Here is a 26320-nt window from a genome sequence, read left to right as displayed (position 1 = left end):
GAATGTGTATTCAATTGTCTCAAAAAGATGTTTCGAGAATTGACATATTGTTTTTGTTGGCTGCTGAAACATTATGATGTAGAACTCTTTTGAAAATGAAGGCAAGAAAAGTTATAGACTGGTATTTTTTCCATTTATACAAAGTGACATTATGTACGAGTTAAATTTGTCGTGTGATCGCGATTGTAACTCCAAAAAGCTAAAATCACTCTACAATTCCTTTGTCATATTTGTGAAGGCGGCGCACCGTAAGGTTTGCAATCAACTGTAGCTACGATCTCATTTGGAAGCGCATTCAAAACTAATTCGAAAGGATAAGGATTGGTGATCCGCAGCTCGCCTAAGGACTGGTGGGCCAAAGTGTGATCTAAATGGTCTGGTGGTCTAAAATGACCAAAACAGTTATGTGCTAGTCGCCGAGGTGGTTAGCGCGCCAGGTCGGCGAAATGACCGAAGAGCCTCTCACCAGTGTGGTCTCTGTGAGTTCAAGTCCAGGTCATGTTGCCTTACTTATTTATATGTTTTACGCTGTACTCAGGAATATTTCATTTAAACGATGGCGGCCAGCACTGTGGTGGGAGGAAACCAGGCAGAGCCCGGGGGAAACTCATGAGCATCTGCAAGTTACTGACAGACATTCCCACGTACCCCCGGAGGGGAAGCCACCATGAGCTGGACTTGAACTTACAAGTCCCCTGGGACCTAAAATGATCAGAACAGATAAGGGCTGGGGCTGGGGCCTGAATTGAGCAGCATGGTTGAGAACTGGGGTTTGACACAAGAAGCATGGTTGAGAGGTGGAGTCTGAAATAAACAGCATGATTGAAGGCTGGGGTCTTAATTGAGCTGCATGGTTGAGGACTGGGGTCTGAATTGAGCTGCATGGTTGAGGGCTAGAGTCTGAAATGAGTTCAACCAGTCTTGTATGGACACCGAATATGTCATAAACCATTACTCTCCACATAATCACGGCCAAACAGTAACAAAGTAAATGTTCATTTTCCTTTACATTTTAAAAATTATATCAGCCTATAACATATACCAAATTCACAATAAACTACAAGCGCTTCGTTTCTATAGTTTGTTAAACATATCGCCCCAAACAAGCAGCTCTGACCAAATGCTTCTTAACAGTTTCTAAACACATGAAGATAAAGTAGAACCAAAACAGCCAATAGTTGAATTCATTTATCATATTAAAAATGCATAACATGTTGGCAGATAAATTTGGTTCCACGTAATCTTCAACTTTAAGACTATGATATGACACTGCAATGCAATGTAATAAAATTCGGTCACATTAAGGACTTTTTGCTTGACCTAACTTCAATTATGTTACAAAAACGTCCCAGATAAATTGTGTTTTAAAGGTCTTTTGACACCAATTTAGATCAATTGCTAATTTCTGAGTTGATTTGGAACTTACAAATTATCGTTTTATATTAAGTGTGTCTAAAGATATCTGTTTGTAAATAATCAGTCCCATATTGGACAAGACGGATCACTAAAATACTAATTAGGGTTAATCAGGCTGCTGTTATGGCTCTATGCGTAAACTTAAGAATTGTGCCTTGGTATTAAGTTTGTCATGACGAACGTACAGAATATAATAGATTTTATGCTCGTACTCCACAGTACACTCTTGAAGACATACCCCAAACCTGTAGGCTTTGTCTAAAGACATCATGTTTTCTGGTACAAATAATGATTGTCACGGTCATTGTCAGCCAATGAACTCTTCGTGCAAGCTGAAAGGCTTCAGGAAAGACAATTTTCAATGGTAGAAGTGGAGGTGTGTCTTCATTGATACCCATGGGTAATCCAGAAGAAACACGTTGAAGACTGAACACGAAATTAGATAAATTCGAAGAGAAGCTGACATTATAGCTCATGAGAAATTTAGGGTCAAACAGCTCTAAGTATACATCGGGGATAACGTCTACAACATACATGCATATCCTTCACGGAGAGATATTTTATGCAGACAAAAACAAGGAAGCTCCTCTGCTTCACCGCGGTCTCATCGGGCCTCCGCACAAAGCCCGTCTTATAATATGTGGCATACGCCGAATCCCCAACTTATGGTAAAAAGTTATACCAAACCGGTACTGACAAATTCTCTTCCAACATAATTCAGTGGTTCAAACTTTTCAGCCGAGTCAAGGTATATGTTCATTTCCATTTGTCAAACTACATTAGCGGTTTACGTATCCCCGTTCAAAGATTTGCAGGTTTTTCAACCAAGGTTGGTAGACTATAAGGCTTCGGCCTCTGTCTGAGGAGATATCTGAATTTATGTTGGGTAAGAATTCATCCTAGTATTCGGCGTGGCCGATAATAGCCCCAACTGATGTTAACCATTGGCTTAAGGTTGTCATGGACAACATCAGTCACGTTTGAGTATAACTGGCCAACCCAACCAATGCAGTGTACAAAAATATGGATACATAGCACTGAAGCTTCCTCTTTTATATGCGAAAAGTTTGAATAAGTGTGGAATAATTGCGCCCCAGACAGCTCATTTTCCATACCCTATAGAGTGAGCGTCTACAATGAGCCAAATCCTCGCTAAACCCCATCAAGTTCTCAGCTTCATGGATGCTCTGGATAAGTAATGAAAGTACGGAATTACATATAGGAATGATGTACGTGAAGTAAATACCACAATTATATAAATATATCTGTATCTAATGACATCAATGACATTGTTTCTTCAAATAAATATCACTGAATTATAGCCTCATTCTAACTTCTAGGTATGCGATATGTGGTATTGGCTCAGACTTTCTAACATATTTTATGGTAGATATTTAATTGTAACCTATGTAATCCATGCATCACGCTGTGCATATCGTTGTTAGTAAAACGTACGTTGCCTCATTGTCTGTGCGATCTTGATGTTTCCAGACATTAAGAAACATTAAGCAAGCATTAAGAATAATTCATTAAGGGAATGCTATACATGCTATTTCACCCATAAGACGATGTTAAGTCTCACAGGCAGAGGGAACCAAAGTGCTAAGAGCAAACCATAGACCTGTTACAAGCAAATGACGAATTCCCACATATGTAACGCTCCGACTTTTAAAGTGTACCATAGTGATGAAAAGCATGTGATCCATGACAAGCTTCATGTATAAACACTTGAATAGCATTCTAGAAACACTTCTGAACTCTTCATTTCCACCAAAGCCCAGAAATCAGTACGACTGAACAAATCGTATAAATCTACGCCGTGTGTATAAATTGTAGGGAGATAGCCTTGTTTACAGTTGACAGGCGTTGAATTGAATGTGTCTTCAATAGTATAGCTGTACACCAGTAATATGGCATAGGCTACACACTAATTGTCAGGATTTTACAATACAAGCGTGGTAAGGGACAACCGTAAATTATTTATAATAGATCTGCAAGATAATGACTCGTCCATTTCCCGCTAATGGGTAATGCCTCATATTTAATACAATTTGCAGGATAATATACCTCAATTTACGTGGTCATTTAGAACGCTAAATGAGTGATGTGTAAATAGAGATTTAGGCTTATTCTGGTAGCTTAAATTTCATGGGAATTACATATTTTATTACGCTGATGAAAGTAACACATTTAAGCAGGAAGGCAGCGGAATATCTGGCCATATCTACAAAAAACGCCCTTTTTGGATTTGTTAACTTCGCTACATACACCACTCGTCCAGTATTTCTGTGCGGCTTCCATGGTAAACATGGAAGTTTGCTATGTCCTTTGGCTCTAAAACATTTCCCTTAAGTTGTGAATAGATCATAAAGTGCTGCAGAGTTTATAAAAGCACATCTTTTCATTTTTGACCTATTATCCTGAACTGGATTGAAGAATATGGAAAATTTCATGCAATAATCGAACTTTTCATCGATTTGTTTGTTGTTGGTTCACTGACGCTATAGTATCAGGCATCCAAAACACCAGAAAACAAACGGATCACAACACAAGTGAACAATAAGGCGATCAGAGTGATGGGGCGGTGGTGTGATGAATATGATGTTGTGATGGGATGATACGGTGATGGTGCGATGGGGCGATGGGGCGATGTAAAGATTGGACGATGGTGCGATGGGGCAGTGACTTGAGTGATGCGTCAATTGAATGATTGGGCCATGGAGCGTCTTTACAAAATTAGATATATATACCATAGTATAAAAATATTTATTTTAAAATCTAACATATATCATCAAAAGCTTTACTAAAATGCCAGCAAATACCAAATTTTTATTCCGGCATGCTGACAGATTTCCACTATTTGTTTCGGCATGCTGACAGGTTTCCGGTGTCTTCCACACACACCCCCTCACCCCAACATTCCACCACACTCCATCGTTGTATTGCTTCAATACTCCGCTGCTTCCTTGCAGAAATTTATTTATTTATTTTATTGAATTTTTAAATTATTATTTATTTATATATTACTTTTAGATTTTATTTCTGTTTCATACCATGTTCAAAATTTTGTCACTTTTATGATGGAGGTCATTTTTTGAGTGGAAGGAACAGGAGTGCTTGGGGTAAAGCAACAACCTTTGGCAAGTTACTGACGGACTTTCCCTCATGGTTTAATAACACAGGGCTCAGATGGGCTATTTAAACGACTTTAAGTCGCATATGGTTTACAAAAGTGAACAGCCATAGACAGATTTCCAGGTGCATGTATCAGGAACACGCACAATACTGAGTGTATTTATAAGACAAACATAATATAATGGGAATCCAGAAAGGGACACCAGAACTGGAGGCCATCTAACAGATACTGGATGTCCCCATGCCGATGTCAGCTTGCACAATACCGTCACTCACGTCCAGAGAGGGAAAAGTTATGGAAACGAAAGTATGACCACCAGCTCAAAAACACGCACGGGAACTCGCACACCCATTTATTACACAAATGCACAAATCAGCGAGGGCATCAACATAAAGTATATATTATAAACCGAACAATAGAATTTCATGTGCATTATCGTGGGTTGAAAAGTGAAACTAAATACATGTACATGGGGTATGTACATAGGGTATATACATGTTCATAGGGTATGTACTTGTACATAGGGTATATACATGTACATAGGGTGTATACATGTACATAAGGTATATAAACTACCGGGCAAAAGAAACGTATAACCTTGTTCAGCACCACAAGAAAGAGAAAGAAAGACAGATAGTATCAACATGATAAGCATTATATTGCAATCAACCATTTTCCAAGTTCTGTTCAAAAATTCAAAGCCATATTGATATTACACTTGCTGTCAGGCCGAGTAAAGAAGGCATGGGTAAATGTGAAAAATTACACAAATGCAAGTAAAGGGACTCCCTTAAAAAGGTGTACATAATGTCCTATCATGTCATAAGACAGATTGTTAGTAGCGTGTGTGAGCACCCATTGCATCAATTAAAGCCAAAATACGTCTCCTCATGGAAGTCGTCAGCCTCCGGATGACGTCATCAGGAATTCTGTCCCACTCCTCAAATAAAGCCTGTTCGAGCTGTTGCCGGTTTTGTGGGGGAGGGACGCGTTGTCTCAGACGTCGATCAAGATGATCCCACAGATGCTCTAAGGGATTCATGTCTGGCGATCGTGCTGGCCAAGGCAGTACTTTGACATCAACGGTGTCCAGATAATTTAGTACAACTCTGGCGGTATGAGGTCGTGCATTGTCCTGCTGCAAAAGGATACTCCTTTGCTGTTGATGCACGAATGACACCACAACAGGTTCCAATATTTCATCTCGGTATCTTTGGCCAGTTAGATTTCCCTGGATGATGACCAATCTCGTTCTCACCTGTACACAAATTTCGTCCCATACAAGCACCCCACCAGCACCAAAAGGGTGGACAGTCTGAATACAGCTTTGTGCCAATCGCTCTCCCCTGCGTCGATACACACGAATTCGACCATCATTTCTGAAGAGGTTATATCGGCTTTCATCAGTGAACAGAACCCTTTCCCAGTCTCGTCGCTGCCATCGACGTACAGCTCTTGCCCAACGCAGCCTGTTTTGACGGTGTAGAGGAGTCAATGCCATTCCACGGAAGGGGCAATAGGCTCTGACACCACTCACGTGGAGTCGTCGTAAGACTGTGCGTCTGCTGATGGGGTGTCCCAGCGCCGTTTCTGCCGTTGACGTCGCCGTCACAAACCGCTTACGCATGGGGATTGTGCGGATGTACCGGTCTTCGCCAGGCGTTGTAACACTTGGCCTGCCCGATCTTGGACGATCTTGTGCCCTGCCTGTTAGGCGGTAACGACCCAACAGTCTGCTGATGGTGGCTTGACTGCAATTGAATGTTCTGGGAATGTGGTGTTGGCTGGCCCACATGTCGGCCATACCAGTGGCTCTATCACGTTCTGCTTGTGTGAGTCTCGGCATCTCTTAGATGTTTTTTTTATGGTATTGCACCCTTACCATGTGCTACATCGGTATTTATACGGCGGTCATTATCGAGAATTTTCAACAGGGCCCGAAACTCTGTTTTTCCCATTTTTCATGATGTCTTACACCAATTTCAATGAATCTCGTTAAAAAGTGACGTGTACACAGGGTGCTTATGTGCAAACGTATTCGCACAACGTTCAAACTTATTCAACTTATTGTTCCATAGAAAAAACTGCATTTAAAAGTTATACGTTTCTTTTGCCCGGTAGTTTATATGTACATAGGGTGTATACATGTACATAGGGTATACACATGTACAAAGGGTATGTACATAGGGTATGTACATGTACATAGGGTATAAATACGTACATAGGGTATATATATATATATATATGTACATAGGGTGTATACATGTACATAGGGTATATACATGTACAAAGGGTATGTACATGTACATAGGGTATATATACGTACATAGGGTATATATATATGTACATAGGGTATACACATGTACATAGGGTATATATATATATATATGTACATAGGTATATAAATGTACATAGGGTATATATATATATATGTACATAGGTATATAAATGTACACGGAGGCGAGATGAGAAACAGTGTTAACGGAAGAGAATTAATTATAAACAATGACGGATGGAACACAACACTAGATAAAATAAAAAAGTAAATAATTCTGTTATATCGACGGGAATTTACACGTGCCTATCACGACGTATCAGCTGGGCTTGTTACCATAGCATCTAGGAACGATAGTTTGTTTAAAGAGAGATGGTTGAGTTCAGTAACTTAGGCACAGCCTGGCGACATTGGCGTCGATTTCTCACGTCGTTTACAAGCATGCCTATGCAGACTTAAGTGTCATACACATTAATATACACACCTACCATAACAATTATTTTTACTGCCTGTTCCACAAAATGACAACCATCAAAGACAGAAATTAAAAACAAAATTTTCAAAACCACACAGTTTCAGTGATGAAATGGTTGAAATACATTACAAATATATACAGTATACCGTATTATCATTGTCTGTATGAAAGCAAATTTAAAAATATATAAATTAAGATATATTCAGATACAGGTTTTGATGGTCTACCCTACCGATATTCCTACTTTCGGTTTTCTTCTTCTTTACCTAAAGACGTGCAGTTTAAATTCTCTTTAAAACTATTAGCGACTATCTGCAGCGAATATTACATTTGAGTAACGAGCTTTCCGTAAACTTTATTTTATTTGGATAGAGCCCCGCATACAGCAATTTACCTGAGCACATGATGTGACCAAATATTTATCAATACCTAGCTATTAGAACCATAATAAACAGACATTTAACATAACTGTATTTCATCAGCAGTGTTCGTAAAATTTACGTGCCATTAATGTTCAAATTAAGTGTTTACACGTGATTAGTTGGCAATTTTGAAGCTGTAATAACAGCAATAAAACTGGAGTAAATGGGTAGGGATTCATCACTGCGTGAAGGTATGGGATACGGTTAACACAGAACACTGCCTTTTCTGTTGTGAGAGCTTTCTGATCTGAAGGGATGTTTGCGTGTGTGAAATTGCTATGTTGCCTGGTACTTCTAATCAACACAGGTGTTCAAATGAGCCTCGCTGAAACCGATAACAAAATGCAGGGAATACCGCGCAAAGGTGAAACTTTACTGACTCGTGACGTGTAAATTAAAATTTGGAAATGTGCTTTTTCAAATGTTCAAATTGTTTTGATTCAAATCTTTGTCGCATGTTATGTGTACTCCGTACAAACTACTGTTGTTACCCTATTCTGATGATTTGCATCAGTGCGTCAGCTATAATAAGTAGAAGAAGAGCAACTGTAACGGGACAGAGTACTACTTTCAAGTAGTACACAAAGGTTCATAAAAGCTTTACTACCAAAGCGTTGTTTGTTTTGAAAGCAATGAACAAACATACTGAGATGGCTTCTTGAACTTGTCAAAATGACATCAGATTATCTTAATCTCTATTACAGATTCATGGATTGTAATCCTTCTTCATCTGATATCATGCCTATTTCAATAGGCTAAACGTTTATTAATTTCTTTGGTTAATTGTTTGTTTTGTCAAGCAAGATGTGTATGACCAAGCCACTAACTGTTACTCCGTCCAAGATACTATTACATTCAGATTCACTTTTCTGACATAATGATATGGCTTTACCATTGTTCTTATCTCTAATTTTGACCAATGACCTTCCAGATGATCCGCTGAACCCCTACAGCATCGCCGATGGTGACCTATCCACGAGGATTGGAAACTTGGACAGACAGGCTTTTAAGCGACAAAATGTAAGTGCCGATAAATCTATTCAAGAAATGCAATAGGTAAAACAACAAGGTTCATCTACAAACATAAAAACTGAAGTTCATAAAATGTAAAACATTTTGCGTATATTTTAAGCCAGGAGGCTTGTCAGGTGTTAAAGTGACCTGGTGATTGTGTAAGGTACTGTAGGCGTGGGTTCAACCCCATTTTCCAATAAGGACTGTTCGATATTTCCCGGACCCTACTGTTCTCAGAGGCTTCCTTATAATATGTATGCAAGTTAAGGATTTATCATATTACTTTTAGAAAAAGGAGAGATCTTTCAAATAAATGCAACAGGGAAAAAATATTGACCCTCCGGGGTCATGAATAAATATGACATCTGTCGCAAACGTAAAATATTCTTGCATCATGCAGAAAGAATCAAATATTAATAATGATAAATTCAAATGTATCGGGTTAAACAAGGGACTGAATATACTTTTCAGACTTACATGTAGAAGATACATTTGCCATCAAGGAACATATAATTCCTGTTAGGAAGTGACTTATTATTACTCTTTTCTTAACAATCTTCGACAGAATCCGTCGACAGAATCTTGTAGACAAGAATTCCAAGAGTTCCCGAATCACACGATGTGTCTGCCGGACCACCCATGGGTTAAGAATACTGGGGTCTCGGGGAAGGACAGGGGCATCATTGTGGATATGCACAATCAGATCCGTGCTAATGTTCAACCACCAGCGGGGAACATGCAGAAAATGGTAACTAACCTTAACTTTAAAAATATAAAGTATCCAATAGCACGGCCCATAACATGACGACTTGTAAGTGAGTATCTGACTTCATCTACCAAAGCTGTGTATCGTCAGAGTAATCGGCATTTACTTTTTTAAAGAGCTAAAATTTAAACTTAACTGAGATTTACTATACTTATTCATTCTGAATTAATTTGATTCTTTTGTTGCTTTGTCTGTTTACTCTGGTAATTGATTGTACAAATGATAATAAATTACAAAAGGCGGAATAAACCCTAAACAATATTGAGTATGGTAGCAACCGAACAAAGACGTAGGACCATGGGTTGGATATATCCGATTGTTTAAAACCGTTGAATCATAATAACAGTAATTTAATCTGTAGACCAGAGTCTTATTAGAGAAAATTTGTAACAGAAATGATGGCTGTCAAGAACAGCAAGGCTGGGGTTCAAGGTCAGGCTGATACTGTTAACGTTATCTACATTAACGTTCACAGGTACATTCTCTGTCAGTTTCGCTGATTATAATCATGAAAACATTTTCTTCTAAATTGGTTGTTTTCTATAATGTTGATTTTATTATACAGCTGGTGGCATTCATCAAACAAAAGATATAAAGTTTTATTATCATCTGTTGGCTGAAATACATGCAAGTATAGGTCTAGTACCCAAATTAATTTTCAGAAATAATTCTCTGGTCAGTTCATTCTGATTTAATAAATAAGTGATTTTTGCTGTTGATATTTTGAAATCTGATGCTGACTGATTGTTGAGTGAGATTTTTTGACAGACAAATTCAATTAATCATTATTTTCAAGAACTAAACAGGTGAAAATCTTCACTCTCTAATAACGTTAATTATGAGCCATTATGTCTAATCCGCGAATGTTGTATTGTCATCAATATGTGGATTTGTGTGCGGTAATGGCGACAATATTTGATGAGTAAGGTAGACCTAAATTAATATTTTCCCGTGAAATTAGCAGCTCTCTTTCACACCATCCGTGACCTTGGTAGGGGAGTTATTAGGTGTTACATTATACCATTAATTCTCTGATGACCAATGATTGCAATGTACGCATGTACCTTTTTCCATTCCGTCTCTAAATGAGATGTAATTATCATAATAATACAGGTAGCCATATTTGTCACGCTGAATATTAGGTATGAACGGGAGTATCAAGTGCAATTCTAGCTTCTGCTCAGAAATGTGGGCGTATGGATAAAGAGCCTATGTGGATGAACATTACTGATGGATACGTGAGGTGTGTGTACCTTGTATTTCTTATAACCACGGTGGAGTGTCTACTTGAATGTTATCATTTATTGCAGGTTTGGGACAACAGACTGGCAGAAGTGGCTCAGAAATGGGCCCAGGTCTGCCAAGATAATCATGACGAAGTGCGGAATTTACCCGGTCAGTGGTCACTGTTGATATAATGACATTTCTCTTTTTTGCCCCCTGGACTTTCAGAACGTATGTTGTAATTCATTCACATATGCCTTTTCGATTTTAATGCTTTTCTAAGTTTCAATTTGTTTACATTTCCGAAGTATTTTCTGTGCGGATAATTTGAACTGATGGTCGCATGTAATTATAATATAAACACCTTATTTCTGTATAGTCGTTGAAAACAATAAGCCAATCAAAGCTCATTTAGAGTGTATGTCATCTGTTGTTGAGATGCGTGGCTTTTTATAAACTTTTCAACGAATTCACCATAATACACAATCCACGCCACAATTCGGGACAACTGGACACTTGGTGGATTTATGTTCAGGTAAAGGTTTAGCATGTAAAATTTCCTCGAACAACTGGGGGACCACAGAGTATATGTTTACTTCAAGGATTAGTGTGTGACACAATATGCTGACAATGTGTGACACAATATATGCATTGCAGGCGTTCGCGCAAGCGTTGGTCAGAACGTCTTTGACAGTAACCGTAACGTGGGGTGGGAGACAGTTCTGGGCACCTGGGCTCAGGAGGTGAACAACTTCAAATATGGGCAGGACCCTGAAAAGTATCTACCTGACATTGGCCCAAGCAAATACAAAATGATTGGCCATTATACACAGGTAAGAGAAAATCCCGGCTTTAAGCTTTGGGCGCTTCCCAGAAATGTTCTGCTACAGTTTACTCGTGTAAGCTTCTTAGGAGATAATATCGAGCAATTTGTGGGCCACTGGGGGGTTGCTGAGCTAATGGTAGATATGGTACTTGCAATTAAAGTGGTAAATCTCTAACCATCTTTACTAACTAGACTGCATATTCACACTTTAAAGTTTAAAGTAAAATTTAGTCTTTTCAGTTAAAGAGAAAGGAAATTTTTCTTCTGTATATTGTAGTGGCTTGGAGAGTATTTGAAGAAATTGTGAACCGGTTCATTGGAAAAACAAACAAAACCTGTGACAGTGAGACTTTACCTGCAAGCTCAAGAAATCGTCACAGGTCACATTTTCCCGATTTACCTTAGAACAATTTTAATTAATTTATGTTTTCCAGCTAGTAAAGGCTGAATCTTCTCGAATTGGCTGCGGATACGCAAAATGTCCAAACCTTCATCACAGGCACCGCTACGTCTGCAATTACGCTCCGGGGTAAGGCAAGCCACTGCCAATAAATAGATAAATTCTTCAAAGGTATAATAAAAATACGTTAGAGAAACAACTCTATACTTTTATAAGTTCAGTTTTTTTTATAAAGCCTTCAGCAACTGGAGTAGAGTACAACTCGTAATATACCTTGTAGGCTGCCTCTCATTGAGTGCCAAACACATCGACAGTTGTCTGCGGAACCTATTGTTTTGCTTTTTTTTTCCTAGTCAAAATGCGAAGGACTTGAGAGAGCCGTATGAAGCCGATAAGCGATGTTCTCAGTGTGGAGCTTTCTGTAATGGAGGCCTATGTGGTGAGTATAAGGCTTCAGAAAACGGTAAAAACAATTCTAAGTTAACAAATCTTAGCGCATTTCCATACAGACGGACTGCCAGCACAATGTTGGTGTCTAGTTTATATCTAATATAAGTGTGGCAGACGTGAATGTGTTGATGTGGGATGTATGTCTGTTTTATGGAAATTTGTGTTGATTAATATGTCATGGATTGGTTCCGACAGAACATCTCCACAGTTCAAACGTTGCATGATATCAAGTGTTATGTGGATAGCTCGCTTCGACTATCAGGCCCTTGGCTAATGAAGTCACTTTACTTCAAGGCTGTTAAGTTTCAAGATGTTTACGAAGGCGTACAATGCGCTGTGTGTTGATCGTATTTTAGGTTTTGCTGTTTTACACATTGAAAGCAGTAATTTGAAAACCTATTTCGAACATTTTGTGCCATTTATTGTCAAAGTACAAGAGTGTGTTGAGTTATTATTGTTTCAGATTGTGGCGGGCTTGTTTGTGAGAACCACAGCAAGATGAATGCCTCTGTCTGTGCCTGTAACTGTCATCGTACTTTCTCTGGACGAGATTGTGCCAAAGGTACTAAGTACAAATCATTTCCTACTATAGCGTGTTATCCACACCTTATTGTCTAATTTTATCCATAATATTTATTTATTTGGATGGTGTTTAGGCCGTACTCAAGAATATTTCACTTATACGACTGCGGCGAGCATTACAGTGGGAGGAAACCAGACTGAGCCCGGGAGAAACCAACGACCATCCGCAGGTTGCTGCTCAACCTTCCCAAGTACAACCGTTAATATAGTCGGTAAGGCTTAATGACTTACAATATGTCCTACAACGCTGATATCGCAGACATTTCCATTGACCACACAGTATTTAAGTTGGTCAGTCAAAAATTAATATTAAGTACGATTTTTTAAGAAATGCAGAATCGATTCTGACTGGTTGGTGTGGGAGATAGGCAAGTCCAAGACTCAGCTGAATTTTAGGTGTGGCATATTTATTCAAGCCTGGCCAGGAAAACATAGGAAAATCTCCACTGACAGCAGGATTGGTAATCGCTAGGATTTTAAAATCGTGGTACCTCCACAAGTGACACTTGGTACTGGCCGGCTTGGGGTAACCTGGTTGCCTCAGCCGCCACGTACACTGTGGTAATAATACCATGACACTAGCCCGTATACGTGTGACGCCCAATCCTCAAAAGACAAGTCATTGTTCGTGTGGACACTTATTATACTTTTGAAGAATTTATCTATTTATCGACAATGGCTTGCCTTACCCCGGAGCGTATTCTCCTTTATATTTCTTTAATTTTTCAGTAAATTGTCATCTAGGAGATAACCTATTGGTCTGCCCTTCGGCGGAGCCGTCCTTTTGTTCATATTACACAAACGTCCCCCAGGAATGTCCGCACATGTGTGGACTTTGTTCAGGTAAGGGTTGTAAACCTTCCTGTGGGTGATTAATCCACTTAATCACCGATTTATTGTCCAGAAGTATGAATGTTGAGACAAAATTTTTGGCGGACGCGTTTGAACTCTGTGATGAGATGAATCCTGTGAACTCAACATATTGGTATTTAAAATTTTCTGATGAAGAACACCCAAGTATATATATTTACCGTTAATATGTATGACTACGGACGTTACTCCTTATAACTTCAGTATCGGAATTTTGCTGAACAAGAGTTCTAAAACACTGAAGTCCATGATACCTGACAGTTTCAAAGCGTTTGATGTACCGGTATGTGTGAAGTTAAGTTTGCTGATGTTCTACACGGTTTTATTGCCCTGAATTATCAGAGCTGGCTTTCTTATATATAAAATATATAAAAGATATACAAAATGTAATGTCAGGGAATTCAGGGATTACCTGCTGAAATTATCCTAGAAGATGAGATTTTGCACCACATCTTTGCATACTGTATATGAAGTATTGACTGATCCCTGCTCACACCTTGCAGCCAACCCGCGTGTCACGGTATCTCCCACAGATGACTCTACGGCTGAGGAAATCACCGCGACGTCACCACGGCCGTCCCCACCCGAACCTATTCCGGTGAGGTCAACTAGCCCACGCACATAGAGGTTTTCCAACACCAACTTTTCTGTGCATCATCAAACACAAACAGCATTCCTTACCGCTTTTGTCCTTCACCATGTCCTGAAACCCTGAGGCTGGTGTGTCTTGCTTATACATGTACATATAGTTTAGCTGAAGCAAGTTTAGAAAATTATGATTAAACACTCTTTAATAGTTATTAATAGTAATAGTTATTAATTAGTTATCGATGTTATTGCATACACAACGGCATCAGTTATATTTTAACCCAAAGCGGGCTAAAATGATCTACCTCGGCCAATATCGTCTAACAGGGCTAAAATGATCTACTTGGGTTAATACCGTCTAACAGGGCGAAACTGATTTACCCGGGCCATTACCGTCTAACAGGGCTAATATTGCATTGCCCTGTACCAAACCCACTTGAGATGTCCATGAAACCTGAGAGTGACTTCTTGGGAAAGTCATTATAGGGATAAATGAAACCTTATGATCATCTATGCTTGTTACTCATACAAATATCAATAGATAATTCTGTTATTAATCAACAAATTTCCACGGACCGTGACACATGTTTTCAGGTCATAAAAAGAATTTATAAATGGTGCTTCGCTTGGCGCTCAGCCCTAATATGTTAGAGCAAGGGAAGCGGACTGGTTGGCCGGTGTCAGTATAATGTGACCGGGTGGGGTGTCATTTCTGGTGTATTCAGCATGATACTTCAGTGGCGGATGCACTTTGGCGGCATGGACTGGCCCTGCTACAAGAAGACTCGTATATGTACACCTAATGATTGCTCGCTGTTATATGACTGAAAAATTGCTATGCGACTTGAAACCCTAAGCATACTTACATACATACATGTACATGTTTTGGGGTCGCCGTATTGCCACTCTGCCTGCAGGCTTGTGATAATAAACTTTTCATTGTTTACATATGCAAGAATTATATAGGTGAATGCGAATGTCTCCAGCAACCCTTTCACACGTGGTGTTAATCATTTGATGCAAATTCAGTAAATGATTTGTTTTTCACCCAAACACTTATTTCATCTCAAGTAAACAGACGTATCTGTTTACAGCAAATGCATCAACGACTAACATGACACCTTCCCTTACTGTACAGTGCGTGTGTTTTACAGACAAGTGAGCTCCATGTCTCGAGCGGGCTAGATAAACAAGACAGAAAAATGCTACTCCGGAAGCACAACAGGCACAGAGATGGCGAGCCCCTGGTAAGGTTGTCCTCTACTTACCCACACATCTCATACACTTCCACCTAGGAATAGTTTCCATTACGATGAAACTGATGTTCATCGTTGGTACTTTGTACTTTTTCCAAAATACAACTTCTAATCTATATGCACGGTTGCTTTGTGTCACAGCCATATCTACACATGTTTGGTCTGTCGAGTCCGAGCGACAGATACCAAGTAGATCCGAATTATCTAATCAGTACTTTAAATGCCCTGTATGTCTTCACACAGTATTAGCTAATCAGTACTTAAAATCGCCTGTATGTCTTCACACAGTATTAGCTAATCAGTACTTTAAATGGCCTATATGTCTTCACACAGTATTCGCTAATCAGTACTTAAATCGCCTGTATGTCTTCACACAGTATTAGCTAATCAGTACTTTAAATGGCCTGTATGTCTTCACCCGGAATTAGCTAACCAGTACTTTAAATGGCCTGTATGTCTTCACACAGTATTAGCTAATCAGTACTTTAAATAGCCTGTATGTCTTCACCCGGAATGAGTGACTTAGTACTTTAAATGGCCTGTATGTTTTCACACGGGATTAGCAGTCAGTACTTTAAATGACCTGTATGTCTTCACCCGGAATTAGCTAATCAGTACATTAAATGGCCTGTATGTATTCACCCAGAATTAGCTAATCAGTACTTTAAATGGCTTGTATGTTTTCAGACGGGATTAGCTAAGCAGTACGTTAAATGGCCTGTATGCCTTCACCCAGAATAAGCTAATCAGCACTTTAAATGGCCTCTATGCCTTCGCACGGAATTAGCTAATCAGCACTTTAAATGGCCTGTATGCCTTTACACGGATTTAGCTAACCAGTACTTTAAATGACCTGTATGTCTTCACCCGGAATTAGCTAATCAGTACTTTATATGGCCTGTATGTCTTCACACGAAATTAGCTAATCAGCACTTTAACTGGCCTGTATTTCTTCACTCGGAATTAGCTAATCAGCACTTTAAATGGCCTGTATGCCTTTACACGGTATTAGCTAATCAGTACTTTAAATAACCTGTATGTTTTCAGACGGCATTAGTAAATAAGTACTTAAAATAGCCTGTGTGTCTTCACCCGGAATTAGCTAATCAGTACTTTATATGGCATGTATGTCTTCACACGGAATTAGTTAATCATTACTTTATATGGCCTGTATTTCTTCACACGGAATTAGCTAATCAGTACTTTAAATGGCCTGTATTTGTTCACATGGAATTAGCTAATCTGTACTTTAAATGGCCTATATGTTTCCAGACGGGATTAGCAGTCAGTACTTTAAATGACCTGTATTTCTTCACACAGTATTAGCTAATTAATACTTAAAATAAATCTTCACTCGGGAATTAGCTAATCAGTACTTTAAATGGCCTCTATGCCTTAGCACAGAATTAGCTAATCAGTACTTTAAATGGCACGGAATTAGCTAATCAGTACTTCAAATGGCATGTATGTTTTCACACGGGATTAGCTAATCAGTACTTTAAATGGCCTGTATGTCTTCACACAGTATTAGCTAATCAGTACTTTAAATCGCCTGTATGTCTTCATCCGGAATTAGCTAATCAGTACATTAAATGGCCTGTATGTATTCACCCAGAATTAGCTAATCAGTACTTTAAATGGCTTGTATGTTTTCAGACGGGATTAGCTAAGCAGTACGTTAAATGGCCTGAATGCCTTCACACGCAATTAGCTAATCAGTACTTTAAATGACCTGTATGTTTTCAGACGGCATTAGCTTATCAGTACTTTAAATGGCCTGTATGTCTTCACCCAGAATTAGCTAATCAGCACTTTAAATGGCCTCTATTCCTTCGCACGGAATTTGCTAATCAGCACATTAAATGGCCTGTATGCCTTTACACGGAATTAGCTAACCAGTACTTTAAATGACCTGTATGTTTTCAGGCGGCATTAGCTAATCAGTACTTTAAATGGCCTGTATGTCTTCACCCGGAATTAGCTAATCAGTACTTTATATGGCCTGTATGTCTTCACACGGAATTAGCTAATCAGTACTTTAAATGGCCTGTATTTCTGCACTCGGAATTAGCTAATCAGCACTTTAAATGGCCTGTATGCCTTTACACGGTATTAGCTAATCAGTACTTTAAATAACCTGCATGTTTTCAGACGGCATTAGTAAATAAGTACTTAAAATAGCCTGTGTGTCTTCACCTGGAATTAGCTAATTAGTACTTTATATGGCCTGTATGTCTTCACACGGAATTAGCTAATCAGTACTTTATATGGCCTGTATTTCTTCACACGGAATTAGCTAATCAGTACTTTATATGGCCTGTATTTGTTCACATGGAATTAGCTAATCTGTACTTTAAATGGCCTATATGTTTTCAGACGGGATTAGCAGTCAGTACTTTAAATGACCTGTGTGTCTTCATACGGAATTAGCAAATAAGTACTTAAAATAAATCTTCACTCGGGAATTAGCTAATCAGTACTTTAAATGGCCTGTATGTCTTCACACTTAATTAGCTAATCAGTACTTTAAATGGCACGGAATTAGCTAATCAGTACTTCAAATGGCCTGTATGTCTGCACACCAAATTAGCTAATCAGTACTTTAAATAGCCTGTAGGTCTTCAAATGGGATTATAGTCAAGATCTATTCATAAACCCGTTTGAGGTGAATTATATTTTGCACTTTTTACATGGAAGGCAACGCATACATGTAGCATCAAGTGTGGACAGACAGTCCCCCCTAATAATCTGAGATATGCATGTTTCAGGATTTCTGCGTAGGTATAATTATATGCCCTTAACACACTAGGCCGCGTGTTTGGATGCAACCTCCTGTAGGTCGGGAGGTTCTTCGGTCACCTGTCGATGTGCGGTGATGTTTTCTCGGGCTCTGTCCAACTTTAATCACCTATCTATACATCTGACTGCCATCACTTAAGTTTACAATTCTTTTGAAAATATCAATTATTAAAGTATATAACAAATGAATATAGTTGTTACATTTTTAAGGTGTGGGACAACACTCTGGAAGAGCAAGCCCAACTGTGGGCTAATCAGTGTAAGCCTCGCAAAGACCCAAACCTGACGCCCCAAGGTAAACTCTCTGATGTGAAACGTTGCTCATCAAGCCAATATACATATAACTTTTAACGCCACCGTGTTTTGCTTATGACATGTTTTCTTCCACTTTTAGATTGCTTTACCCGAATGACCAATGCATACCGTCACAGAAACTGCATACATTGCTCGGTTTTGCTTTTACACAAGGCATCTGCATTTCGTGACTACGTTTCACCGATCACGCAAACGTTTTCATAGATTTAATGCTGTGCAACACTGAAAGATTTTTTCATGATTTCAAGATGGCGTTTATTTAAGCACTTACTTATTTTTAAATGTTTGAGCAAATTTAATTTCTGATTGATATTTTGGCGTTAACTTGCTTATTGCGCTTGTGTTAAATTCAGCTTTTGAATCAGTCTCCTTAAAGCATTTCTATGCTTTATGCCATGGACCAAAGTTAATCCACAATGTTATTTGTTTTGGTTATTCCTACTCATTATATTAGGCGCGTGTTCACTGTAACTTTTAAATCAGCCTTTGTTCTTGTATTTATTTATTTATTTATTTATTTATCTATCTATCTATTTGATTGATATTCCATGCCATACTCAAGAATATGGCACTTATACGACGACAGATTATTACCATGGGTGGAAAACGAACAGAGCCCGCAGGAAACCAAAGGTTTTATTCATGTATGCATAATTGTGTATCAAGTCTATAACAAATCTAATCTGATTTCCTGCTTGCCTTGTCTTACAGGTCACTTTGACATCGTCTACCAGCTGCGCGGCTTGGGATACAGATCGTGGGCGGACACGTTCGATACCTGGAAAAGCCTGCCGGATTTCTTAGAGGTAGAACCATTTTAGCTAGTCTTTTGTGATACAAATGAACCCTCTGTCGAAATCATTTCTTCAGATTTTCTGGTGTTTTTTTTCATGTGTTGTATTCAAAACAAGCTAAGGGTTTGTTGTAGTAAATGTTAAATGCGTGATATTTGTATCGCCAAGTTTTAAATAGGTACAGCACTGAATAGACGCCCCTATATATTCTGGTCATTGATACACTATTCGGCTGTTGATTGTTATGGCCAGCATTACTCAAAAGCTTTTCTCTCGAATGAATCAAAAAAACACGCACATTTACATGATAGCATAAATTGTCCTGGATTGGATACAAAATACAATTTATAAATATGATATATAAAACAGAAATATGCCCAGGGATCACTGTGATTAGAAAACCATAGGATTATGTACACATAAGACATTTGCCCACAGTCTTGATTTCAAAAACAAGAGTTTGTAAGTTTCAATATATCGAGAAAAGATATCTTAGTTTGATGAATTAAGTAGTATTACAATAAAATGATGAGTAGCATCACATGTCCTAATGACACAGCGTAAATAATGATCAGTTGATTTAGGTTGCACGTAAAGAGCGTATTTTCTCAGAGACGAAATGCAAGCAAATTGTGTTCTTTGCTTCGCTGAAAATGATACATGTACCCAACAAAGCCTCAACACTGCCATTTGTCTGTCTGTAGGTAGTAGGACCGAATGTAACTAGTATAGGATGTGGATTTGCCGAATGCGAGCACAAACGCAAGCGGTTCTACTTCTGTAATTACGGAGGGTAAGTTTTCTAATGCATTTTTCCGAACACAGATATTATATTTTAGAACACAAGCGTTCTTCACTACTTGATTTCCTCTGGCACACTGTTACATACTAACTTCTCGTTGATGTTACCTTTCTGATGTTACTCAGAAAAGAATGCCACACAGGTATGCCCGCTACAGTCTTTTATATTTGCTTTTGTACTATTTTTTGCATCTTGTAGTGTTCTGGAAGATGACATGATTTTTGTACATTTCCATCTTTTTTGCACATCTTCAGCAATGAGCCCGAGGCAGGCGGGAGGAAAAACCATGGCTCTAACAGTAAGTATGATTGTCAGATAAATCATGAATCCAATTGTCTTTAGGGGTATGACCTTTTTGTCAGTTGAAGTTAATGGGTAGATATCAATAGATGTAGATACAAGGAACAGTTCAAAGTTTGATGATTGGAAAGGGGTTTTATAATGTTACGTTACGCGTATTTGTTATGTTTGTAATGCACACGGAGGGCACCAAACCTGGATGTTTACCACAGTTTCACAAATCTGTTTCACAACTAAACATTGCCTCTGTTGTGTGATATACCCCCTGTGAAGACTGGTGTAAACAGTGAGTATACCTGGGTATGGACAGTTTTATTGTTTATGTGGTTAAGAAACTTGTATCGTTAGCAGACAAAAATGGAGAGGACTGATTCAGCTATATGAATTCGTAATCAAGAAATCCCACAAAATGGGAGCATACATAGCCGTAGTTCCAGTGATCTGTAGGGTAAAAAGTTCGAATCCAATTCTTACTTGTTCCGTTTTCCTCTTTACATGGGCTAGATTCTGCTTTATCCATTTGTTTCTAGCAACTTCCGGCCACTTCTTTAAAAACCACACAAAGATTTTTCACAGTCAATATCGTCTATTACGGAGCTGCTATTGATAAAACTTTGTTTACGGAAAACACCTTAGTATAAAGTTTTATTTTAGTGATCTTTGTCTCAGATATGAACCAATGAGTAAAGTCCCCTTGAATGAGGCTTAAGTAAAGCCGCAGCCATTGAGGTTTATAGAGTAAAGCACCAGTCAGTCAGGCACAAGTAAAATTTCAATCATTGAGACACAAGTAAAATACCTAGAATGGGGACTGAAGTAAACTATTAACCATTGAGACTGAAGTAAAGTACCATTCAGTGAGGTTAAAGTTAAGCACCACCAGTGAGATTGCACTAGAGCACCAATCAGCCAGACTGCAGTAAAGGACCACCCAGTGAGGCAGAAGTAAAGCACCAATCAGTGAGGCTGAAAGAAAGCATCAATCAAACAATTACATAACATTAATGTCCATGTTGCTAGGTACAACTCCGGTCAACACCACCAGGCCAGGGAATGAATCTGTGGGAGCTGGTTCAAATATCACCGTAAATGACGATTCTGGTAAGATTTGACTTGTAATAATATAGGGGTTTCCATGTCGGCAGATTTCATTTGAGCCTTACGATGGATGCTGGCAATATGAGACGATCAATTTACCTTTGAATGGTTACACCATTAGGTGTTTAGTTTGTCTTAGATCTTCATACTTTGAGGTGTTCATTTTGCTGTAAGATGTTTACACTTTGAAATGTTAATTTTCCCTCTGGAAGTTCGTACTTTGAGGTGTCCGTTTTGCCTTTTGATATTTACATTTTGAGGTGTTTAGTTTATGTTTAGATGTTTATACTTTTCGTTTATCTAAAAATTAGTTTCACATGTTCAGTTTATCTTTGCATATTTACACGTTGAGTTGTTCAGTTTGCATCTCCAGTTTACCTATGCATATTTACATTTTGATGTATTCAGTTTGCCGTTCTATGCTTACATCGTGAGATGTTCATTTTTCATTTGGATGCTCATACTTTGAGATATTCGGTTTGTTTCAGGGATATTTGAGGTCTTCAGTTTGTTTATGGAAGTTTGTATTTGAATTTTGTCAGTATTTTTCTATATGTTTACATTTTATTATTATCAGTTTACCCATGGATGTTTACATTTTAACATTCTCAATTTACCCATGGATGCTTACATTTTAACATTCTCAGTTTACCCATGGATGTTTACATTTTAACATTCTCAGTTTACCCACAAATGTTTACATTTTAACATCCTCAGTTTATCCAAGGATGTTTACATTTCAAAATTCTCAGTTTATCCATGGATGTTTACATTTTAACAATCTCAGTTTACCCATGGTTGTTTACATTTTAACATTTTCAGTTTATCCATTCATGTTTACTTTTAAACATTCTCAGTTTAACCACCGATGTGTACATTGTAACATTCTCAGTCTATCCATGGATGTTTACATTTTAACATTTTCAGTTTACCTATTCATGTTTACATTTTAACATTCTCCGTTTATCCATTCATGTTTACGTTTTAACATTCTCATTTTACCCACCAATGTTTACATACTAACATTCTCAGTTTACCCATGAATGTTTACATTTTAACATTCTCAGTTTACCCATGGATGTTTACATTTTAACATTCTCATTTTACCCACCAATGTTTACATAATAACATTCTCAGTTCACCCATGAATGTTTACATTTTAACATCCTCAGTTTACCCATGGATGTTTACATTTTAACATTCTCAGTTTATCTATTCATGTTTACGTTTAAACATTTTCAGTTTACTCACCGATGTTTACATAATAACATTCCCAGTTTATCCACGGATGTTTACATTTTAACATTCTCACTTTACCCATGGATGTTTACATAATAACATTCTCACTTTACCCATGGATGTTTACATTTTAAGGAGATCAGTCTGTTTGGGTTTTTTCCCACTTTGAGGTGTTTGAAATAAATGTTACACTTTAAGGCCTTCCTTAAAGGAGTTGTTCAAATTTCCTCTGGGTATTCATGTTGTATCGTGTTCAGTTTTTGTTGCATTGTTGTGCTTGCTACAATGGAAAAAAGGAATCACTGGTCAAAATATCCACAAAACGATCCAGTTACAGTAAAACACTCAAGTAACATTTCATTGAATTTCTGAATCTTGAGTATGACCAAGTCCTGATTTTCTGAGTATTTTAAGTTTTAGCAACCTCCAGATGAAACCCCTGTGTTTTTTGTTGAAGGTTGTGGATCACCAGAGTTGGAGGTCTGTCAGAGCTTCACCCCTGCTGACTGTGACCAGTGGCGTGACCTACCCAGCATCTGCCCACATTTGTGTGACCGCTGCAGAGGTATGAAATGCCCTTCTGTACAAACTTTTGTAGGGGTGGAATCATTCCCTACCCATCTGCGCAGATACAGTATTATTTGCACTTATTATTTGGTGCAATTTACTGAACGAGACGCTGAACGAGAAAATATCTCTTGAATGTTCTCATCGATGCCCTCATTAGGAAATGTTTTATCTGACTGGATGATTATCTATCATGTTGACTGGGGAAGGTTATATTTATTCATTTATTCATTTATTCATTTATTTGATTAGTGTTTTAGTGTTTTATGTCGTACTCAAGAATATTTCACTTATAAGACAGCGGCCAGCATTGTGGTGGGAGGAAATCGGGCAGAGCCCGGCGGAAACCCACGACCGTCTAAGTGGATACCTTCCCACTTACAGCCGGAGAGGAGAACGATGTTATATGACCGACCGATTGTATCAAAGGACCTGACATGGTAATGTGGGGAATCGGCACCAGTCCAAGAAACTGTATCCCTCAAGAAGCGAAACTGACTATAGCTGTGGTTGACAACTGCTGACACACTCGTAAGGCTTTTCTTTTTCAGTTCTGTTTTACTTCCCTTTTCATGTTATGTAGCAAGAATGCATTGAAGCAATGTATAGGCCATAAAATCTTTTTTGCATTAGACACTGCAGAGTGGGGAAAATCACTGCACCACAAATGTAACTCTCTGAAAAATTCTTGAGCACACAGTTATGTACAGTTAAATACATATATAACAAATGTTCTGCCTTACAATTCCGCTACGCATAACATGTTAACGTCAACGATAGCTAGAGAACCACATGTGCTGTCAACTAGGATTCCCGTCATGATAACACTTATTTGACGGAATACGTCCAACATCTATAAATATAGATATTGAATAGCGCTTGACTCACCGACCGACTGACTGACTGACTGCTTTTCTTGATACTATTGTGGCAATTGCATGTAGTGTGTTAACCGGGCATATGGAATGATCTAGTTACGATGATTAGGTACACAAGTGGAGGTCACAGATGATTCCTTCCTGAGCTGGACATCATCTTGGCTTTCTCTCCGGCCGTACGTGGGAAAGTCTTCTAGCAACCTGCGGACGATCGTGTGTTTCCCCAGGGCTCTACCCGGTTTCCTCCCACTATAATGCTGGCCGCTGCCGTATAATTCAATAGTAATTTTTTAGTACAGCGTAAAACATAAATGAATAAATATATAAATAAATAAATAAATAACATATTTCTTTGCTGATCTACGAGTATTGGTATCCGTACTTCTGGTTGCTGATTTATTTTATTTAATATATGTGCATATCTATATCAAATTTGTTACATTGACATGTGCAAATTATGAGAATTAAGTTAAAATGCAAATTAAGTTCCATTATGTGGTCATTACCTTAGCTGCATAATTCTTACGTGAGTCACTGATTCTAGCTTAACCCCATATCAGCTGTAATTCAGTTATATAATGACAAGCTGCAAGAGATTGACAGTAATGCATCAGTTTTTTCCACAGAATCTAAAACCACAAAGTGCACCGGTGAAGACAACGCAGTGTGTTCTCTGTTGTCCGATAAGGACTGTCTTCGTAAGAAGTTAGAGTACATACAACTCTGTCCACGGCGTTGCGGATTGTGCCATGGTAAATCATAAACATTTCCCTTCAACAACAGTTACAATGCATGACCACGTGTAGCACCAATATGACTGGTTTATTTGATTGCTGTTTAAGCCCATACTCAATATGTTTCACTAACTTAACGGCGATCAGTTTTATGGATGAAGGATAATGGTGTAACCCCATGTAAACCACCGAGCAGTCTAAAACGTCGCCAAAGTACGTCGCATGTTTGAATCTACATGTGGTTGTGTGGCGGCATGGATTTTAGAGCGCCAGTGGAGATGTGCAGTTCATGGTTTCACGCAGCTGATCCTCACATCCAACCATCGAGTCAGACAGATATTCCTGAGTACAACGTCAGACCTCATTAGCTCAAACTAACAATTCAGATCATGGAGCCCCACGCCAATGCAGACGTTGTGAGTTCAAATCCAGCTCTTGCTAGCTTCCTCTCTGGTCGTACGTGGGAATGTCTGACTGCAACTAGCGTGTGATAGTGGGTTTCCCACGGCATGTGCCCGGTTTCCTACCACCATAATGTGGTCTTCTTGTCGCGTGAATGAAAATATTTTGAACATGGCGTAAAACTGTAATTAAATAAATAAATCGATCCGGTAGCAACTATTTGTTTTTCCTTTTTTTGATAGGGAAGTCATCATAACAGATGTTTCCAATAATGGTCGTCAAGAAAAAGGTCTTCGGAATCGGTTGTCTCAATATTTTAAAGAACACATGTATTGGCTTTTTCGATTCTACTGACTTTCATGTTTCCACTTGCTAAGTGTATTGTTGAACTGTGTTGACAACTCATTTCGATGATACCGACCAGGTATTTCTGATTTCAAGATTCGCTCGATATATTTATTTGCCGAATCGTTAATACATTGGGACTAATGGGGATCGGGAACCGATTCTCCTGCTTATAAAGGCTATGTAATTCCTTCTGCTCTTCGAGATGCATTCTTGTAGACGCTGCTGAATGTGATACCCAGTTATGTAAAACTTGAACCGTTGTACAAGTATAAATACGTCAGCAAACTTACTTTTAAACATTTGTTCGTGTTGTTTAATTGCTTTAGGTTTACTCGTACATATTT

At 38.5% G+C, this 26320-nt stretch overlaps 1 protein-coding gene across 1 annotated transcript; it reads left to right on the top strand.

Annotated features, from left to right (window-relative positions):
- Positions 1-7921: 7921 nt before the first annotated feature.
- On the top strand, positions 7922-26273 carry LOC135474841 (uncharacterized). The gene is made up of 19 exons (XM_064754455.1): positions 7922-8088; positions 8656-8744; positions 9304-9486; positions 10815-10899; positions 11386-11561; positions 11989-12083; positions 12308-12393; positions 12868-12966; positions 13716-13829; positions 14360-14454; positions 15599-15691; positions 18710-18794; positions 19526-19620; positions 20313-20401; positions 20665-20708; positions 21731-21811; positions 23505-23612; positions 25119-25244; positions 25871-26273. The coding sequence occupies exons 1-19, from the start codon at positions 7980-7982 to the stop codon at positions 25882-25884; spliced, it is 1866 nt and encodes a 621-aa protein (XP_064610525.1). The 5' UTR covers positions 7922-7979; the 3' UTR covers positions 25885-26273.
- The last annotated feature ends 47 nt before the right edge of the window (positions 26274-26320 follow it).

This window comes from Liolophura sinensis, chromosome 9 (assembly GCF_032854445.1).
Source record: "Liolophura sinensis isolate JHLJ2023 chromosome 9, CUHK_Ljap_v2, whole genome shotgun sequence".
Taxonomy (NCBI): domain Eukaryota; kingdom Metazoa; phylum Mollusca; class Polyplacophora; order Chitonida; family Chitonidae; genus Liolophura; species Liolophura sinensis.
Note: the sequence above shows the minus strand (reverse complement) of the source record. Positions and strands in the feature narration are given on the sequence as shown.